The following is a 6,000-nucleotide window of genomic DNA, read 5'->3' as shown; positions in this document are numbered from 1 at the left end:
AACGTTATATGTTTTATTTTTTAATCAAGTAATTTATTTAAACCTCACAATATCCATGATTGACAGAAATAAAAAGACATTAGGCAATGAAATGAGAATATAAAATACATGATATGTAGAAAGGCAATCAGTGCTTTAGTCCATTAAGAAGACAGTAAACAGGTGAAATGACCTTCAAAACTTCAACTCACTGTCTTTAAAAAAAAAAAATACAATTCAAGTGATTTTTATTTCACCTTGTAAACAACATACAAGTCAAAATGGACAATGAGGTAATCTATACTACAGAGGATAATTTAAAACCACTAGATAAGACACAGTATTAAAGACATAGAAATCAGTGTTCACTTTGGTCTCTAGTATGGTTATTGTTGTTATTACCATGAGCAACGCATACTAGTTAAACCCAGTCTGGTGATGTTTGTCAACCAGTTGTTGCTTAAATAGTAATCCAAGAGGTAGTCAAGACCATCATCCTTTTAAAAGCTATTTACTCTGACATTTGGTTTACTGACAGTGGTAGTAAATATCTTGGGACTTTCCAATATTCTCATAAAAATTCTACCAGAGTCATTTAATTGCAGCCCTGTTTAAGTATAAAACAGAAATGTGTGTTCATAGATCAACCTCACCAGTCAACAATTATGACAGAGGTAACACAACCAACATATCTTAAAGAGGCTGTTGATAGTAACCAAAATAAGGTCTGATGCATTTAACAAGGCTTTGCTTGTCTCTAAAACAAATAATCAAATCTCATTAAGATACCTAGAAAATTAAAATTAGTGCATCTGCACATGTACAAAGCTTTCCCAATTACTTTTAAATCCAGCAGAGGGGAATACACATATATATTTTTATGATAAACATTTTCTTACAGATAAATTAATTTAAATTAATTTTAAGACTTAATGAGATTTCCCATGCCCTTTTATAATTCTTCTTACAAAGAATGTTACAAGATCTATAAACACTTTTATGGGGCTCTATTCACAAAACTAAGTATATAACTAAGCAGTAACTCTGGGATAGCACTGGTGCAAAATAAAATTGAGCCAAAAAAGGGGAAGGCATGAGGATTAAAACATACTACATTTGGCAGTCCCCAAAAGCTGATTAAAAGCAGAACATTTTGGAGGCTAAAGATGCCAAATTCGACAACAACTACAACAAAAATGCCCACGTGATTCTCCCCGGCCAAAATAGGCTCTATTTTTTTAAAAATAAAACAAATAGTTTAATCTTTTCAGTATGCAAGTGTGCACCTTGTTTTAGCTTTTATTGGAGGACAAAAAAATCATCCCACAATGTCTTCTGAGAGGAGATCAAATCCAGTATCTTATTTTGGATGGAGGAGGAGATGCGGAAGGAGAGAAATTCCCCATGTTTTAAATTTCATCTCCGGTCGTGTGGGGAAGCTAGGAGTACAGCTCTTTCAGAAACTATTTTAATATAATTATGTGGACTGGTTCCATTGTGAGGTACTGGCACATGTAGTCAGGGAAATGGGAATCAAGGCTGCTCCTATAATGGGCTCTTAAATGGAGACTACTCTACACTTCATCATCAAAAGTGAAGGAACAGTGGGAGGACCCCAAAACATTGATCTGTATAGGATTCCCAAGGACCCATAAATCTCCTTCTCTTATTCATTTGAAGCAGCTTATTTAATCTGAGTAATTGAGGATGAAAACCAGACTTCCTATTGCAATCCAGTGCTAATTAGTTACTTATCACAGCTCTGCAGTTCTGTAGTTAGCTTTAGTGTCTGTGTTTAGTTTTTTGTGAACAGTGCCCACAATCCTTTTGATGAAAAAACAATATATAAACTGTAAATAACTGTTTTGGAGACTTTTCACAATTTCAAACGGATGCTTCATTTTAAACAAGTATTTGCTCTAAAGTACGCAGTGGTGAATTACCAATTTACATATATAGTACAGATAAATAGGTTTGTACCATAGGATCAACAGCCACCTTTAAGGCCAGAGCAGCACAAAGGTGTGTTTATGCAGTAAGTATGAGGTAGCCTTTTGCTGTAAACAGAATAATAATTTTATTGTTACCTATGTAAACGAAGTGGGCTTGATACTTTTTTTTCAGAAGGTCTGAGCACCTAGGACTGCCATTGGAAATCAATGGGAGCTGCAGCTGCTCACCGTATCTGAAAATCAGACCCTGTGAATGTAAAGTCACACATATTCACAAAAGCAACCAGTACAGGAATACTGCTTTATCGCTTATTTTCACAGGAAATCATAATACAAAAAGTTGATATCTGATTATAAGAAACGTAGGTGTATGTCAACTCAGAGGTAGTTATTATTGTCAGTATACAACACTTATATAGAGATATAAAGGTCTAAGTCTATTTGGTTTTGTTCTGAGTAAGTAGGCCTGTAGACTATTCTGTAAAGAAAAAAACAACATTACATGGTATATTCCCTGAGCAAAGTTCTTTGTCCTGAGTATGCTATGTAATAGTGATCACATTCTAATATACAAAAATAAAACCTAAGCTTTCAATAATAAGATAGGTTTGGTATGTGCTCTTAGCAGTTCAGTCTGGTTTTGGTGCACAAAACTCTTTCAAACTGCACCAGGAAGGTCTGTATGTCAGGATTACTTATTTCCTAATGATCTCAGCTCTGAACTTTTTATATGTAAACAGGGAATGACCAATTTTCAAATCCACAATGGCCTATTTCTATAAGGAACTTTGGTTTAAATTTTCAAAGTGACCTAAGTTTTGCATCTTTGCTCTTTAATCTGGTTATTACACCTGCTAGAAGGTTAAGCAATGCCACTTTGATTTGTCTACATAATTTAAATAAGTTTACAATCCTCACGTAAGGCAAGGAAGTACTTCTCTATAGGTACATCACATTCAATATCGTCAAAGGTAAGCTTTGCATTACAGCATACTGAGAATGTCAGTAGAAACCACTGAGATTCTCACAAACACTGTCATGGAATTCAAGCAAAGTTCATCTGCAGGACTCCCGCCCTTCATGGAGGCAGCTGATCCGTATCTATTTACTGCAGCAGCAGCAGCTACAGTAAAAGTTTCATGTGGCAAGACAATTTGGGATGAAAATTGCCATGTGGGAGAAAGGCCTTGCCATATAATGGGCCCGATGCACTGCTGGTGTAAGGCCACTGCAGCCAATGGCATTACAACAGATATGAATTTGGCCTTTTCAGACATGCTATAGTTCTTTTTTGATTATCTGAGCTTAAACCTACCTTCCTGTCTCAATTTTTGTAACAGCCTATGTTTATTGCCAGTGTTAAGGATTATACAGGTTTCTCCAAAGAAATTACATCTGCAATGGGATGGTTAGGACATTTTCTTAGGTATAATTTGTTAATTTACCAATTGCAAATGGACCAGGTGAAGGATGGCCAAAGTGCAGCCATGGGTTGGTTAAAGTGCAGCCCAGTGAGTTTTAGAATGGGGCTTGCAGACACGTTCTTCAGGGCAGAGGAGCAGTCCCAGCACGCACTGAGCCGAGGCTGGTCTGCAGTCTTTTCCATTTCATGGAAAGCAGATGGAGTCCTAGGGCTTCTGGCAAGTCTCGCACTGTTTGCATGTCCCTGCTCTAAGGCCTCTCTGCGTCAACTGTGTATGTTCTTCACTCAGTACTGTACTGTTACTATATGAATAGCAGGGGATGCTGATGAACTGTAAGTGCCCATATAGTTTTATTCTCCACCAAGGCTGTACCCCAATATGTCATTACCTTTGTATTTCTTCTTCCTTTATCTTAAAAAACCCTAGGGAGTTCTCTCCATGACTTTCAGTAGTAAACAAGGGGGAAATCCCCTTGATCTATACACTGACTCAGGGGGACAAATTGGGGAAGCAGCTGCTGCCACCACCCCCGTCCCCACCCCCCTCAAGATTTTCACAAAACTCAAAGGGGGCAGACAGGGTGGTAGCTTGATACCACTCAAACCAATCAGTTCAGAACAACTGACACATTCTCCCCTACACAACGGTCACCTAACTTAAAATTAAACCATATTCATTTAACATAACATTTGAGATCTCAGCACAGAAACTACACATTCATTGTCTTTTCTGGAGTCTACTCCTGAACAAAGATTGTGGCAACAGAGCCATACTTAATCAAGGCATGCCCTTGACAGGTGTGTGGAGAAAAAAACAACATTGCTACACTTTGGGCATCAAGAACAAAATATCTACCCAAAATAGAGAGTTAGGGGAATGTCTTAGTATTCTTAGTACCATATCATTGGTAGCTTGGAGAGGTGAAGTATCCTTTGGTTCACACAAAAGTAACAGTCATGATCTTAACTGGTTTTTAAAGCATGTTTCAAGATTGCTGCCAGGAATGAGTATCCAAAAACATTCTGAACCATGACTATTGCTTCACAATGGATGATGTATCCTGGGAAATGGAGACTGTTCTGCTGGTGGTGTATGTATACATATACAGAGATAGAGAGAGTGATTATAGATATGTTTACATACAGACAGAAAGACATGATAGAGACACATGCACTCGTGCACATCCACACAAACAGGCAGTAAAACACAAGACACCCTGCTCAAATGTAATCTGCTTGGAGTGATTTGTCTATTAAAAAAAATAAATTCACAGTTCCTCAACAGTAGTTAAAATTTCAGGTCAGCTACTGATAGTGAAATTACTTCCCCTGTTCTTGCATGAGGTAGACATTCCAAGAGGGTAAAGAAAATGAAAGGTTACGACAAAGCTCTAAGTTTTTTTCCTTTTTTGAACAGAAGGCCCCTTTCTGCTTTGTTCTTCAGGTGATGCAGATAACTTACTGGAGGCAGCTTCTTGTGGTGACCTGCCTGAACGTTCTAAGATCTCTGACCTTCCCTCCTGAGAATATGATGGAGATGAATGGCCGTAAGCCCCTCCCCCTTCTCTCAGGAAAGCAGAAGTGGAAGGCTGTGGTTCTGCTTCATATCTTCCCTGAGAACTAGTGGGCTGTTGTGAAACAGTTTTATGAGGGCAGTTAGCCACCATGTGCATGATGCTCTGACAGTAATGGCACTTCTTTGGCTGTGGAGGTAGACTACATTCCTTAGCATGATGATCAAGGCCACCACAGTTGTAGCATCTACAAATGAAAAAGAGAGTCTGTTATAAAATACGTCAATAAAAATATTCTTCAAAACATTAAAGAAAGAACGAGGAAGAACCAAATCTTAAGATATGTAAACAATTTTTTATTTCATGTGAAGACACACAGCACATTTGTAAAACAGTGGGAGTTTCCACTCAATATTTTATAGTATTTATTTTCTGGTTGTAAGAATTTAAGGTGAGATTTTTTTCAGAAGTTTCTCATTGATTTAGCAGCACAAGTTCCACTGAAAGGGAATAGGACTTGTGCTCCTCAATCACTTAGGTACTATGAAAATCTCATCCTCATTTAGGCCAGATTCCGCCACCTTCATTCATACTGATGAGTATCTTCCTCCACAAACACTTTGGTATCACTCACACAGAATCTGGCCCTTACTTAGAGTCTGATTCAAAGCCCACTGAAATCAATGAGAGTCTATCTACTGACTGCAATAGATCAAGTCCTAAGGCCAGATTTTCAAAGGTATTTAGGTGCCTAAAGATGCATTTAATAGCTTTAAAAATATGGCCTAGGGACACAAGAGGTGAAACTGTCAGGGCTCTTTTGTGTGAGATCCAACAGTCACCAACGCTGTGTGCAAATACATTAGAAAAATATATGAAGGGAATAATAATGACTTTATGTACCCCTCAGTGATAACAAAAGTTAAAGTCCAGAATCAAAAATAAGCTTTATAGTTTATTAAACTGTAAAACTGGATGTTTGGACTCTGCCAAAATGTACCAGTTGTATTTCTCTGCAATAAATAATCTCAGAGAATGTGCTTGGGCTGATAACATTAGAATGGTCCACTAGAGGGCACCAAATATTCAAACATGTGCCCACAATAAAGTCTGTAGCTCATGTAATGTAGAT

The 6,000-nt window shown here is 37.6% G+C and overlaps 1 protein-coding gene across 2 annotated transcripts in view; it reads right to left on the bottom strand.

Annotated features, from left to right (window-relative positions):
* Window positions 1-2,292: 2,292 nt before the first annotated feature.
* LIN28B (lin-28 homolog B) overlaps window positions 2,293-6,000 on the bottom strand; it is a 132,011-nt gene continuing 128,303 nt past the window's right edge. For both annotated transcript variants that reach the window (XM_074948169.1, XM_074948170.1), the window contains one exon: window positions 2,293-5,115. In XM_074948169.1, coding sequence (XP_074804270.1) covers window positions 4,746-5,115 — 370 coding nt within the window. In that variant the 3' untranslated portion in view covers window positions 2,293-4,745. The remainder of the gene's footprint in view (window positions 5,116-6,000) is intronic.

The sequence above is a fragment of the Natator depressus genome, chromosome 3 (assembly GCF_965152275.1).
Source record: "Natator depressus isolate rNatDep1 chromosome 3, rNatDep2.hap1, whole genome shotgun sequence".
Taxonomy (NCBI): domain Eukaryota; kingdom Metazoa; phylum Chordata; order Testudines; family Cheloniidae; genus Natator; species Natator depressus.
The sequence above is the reverse complement of the archived record's forward strand: the minus strand, read 5'-3'. Positions and strand labels throughout refer to the sequence as shown.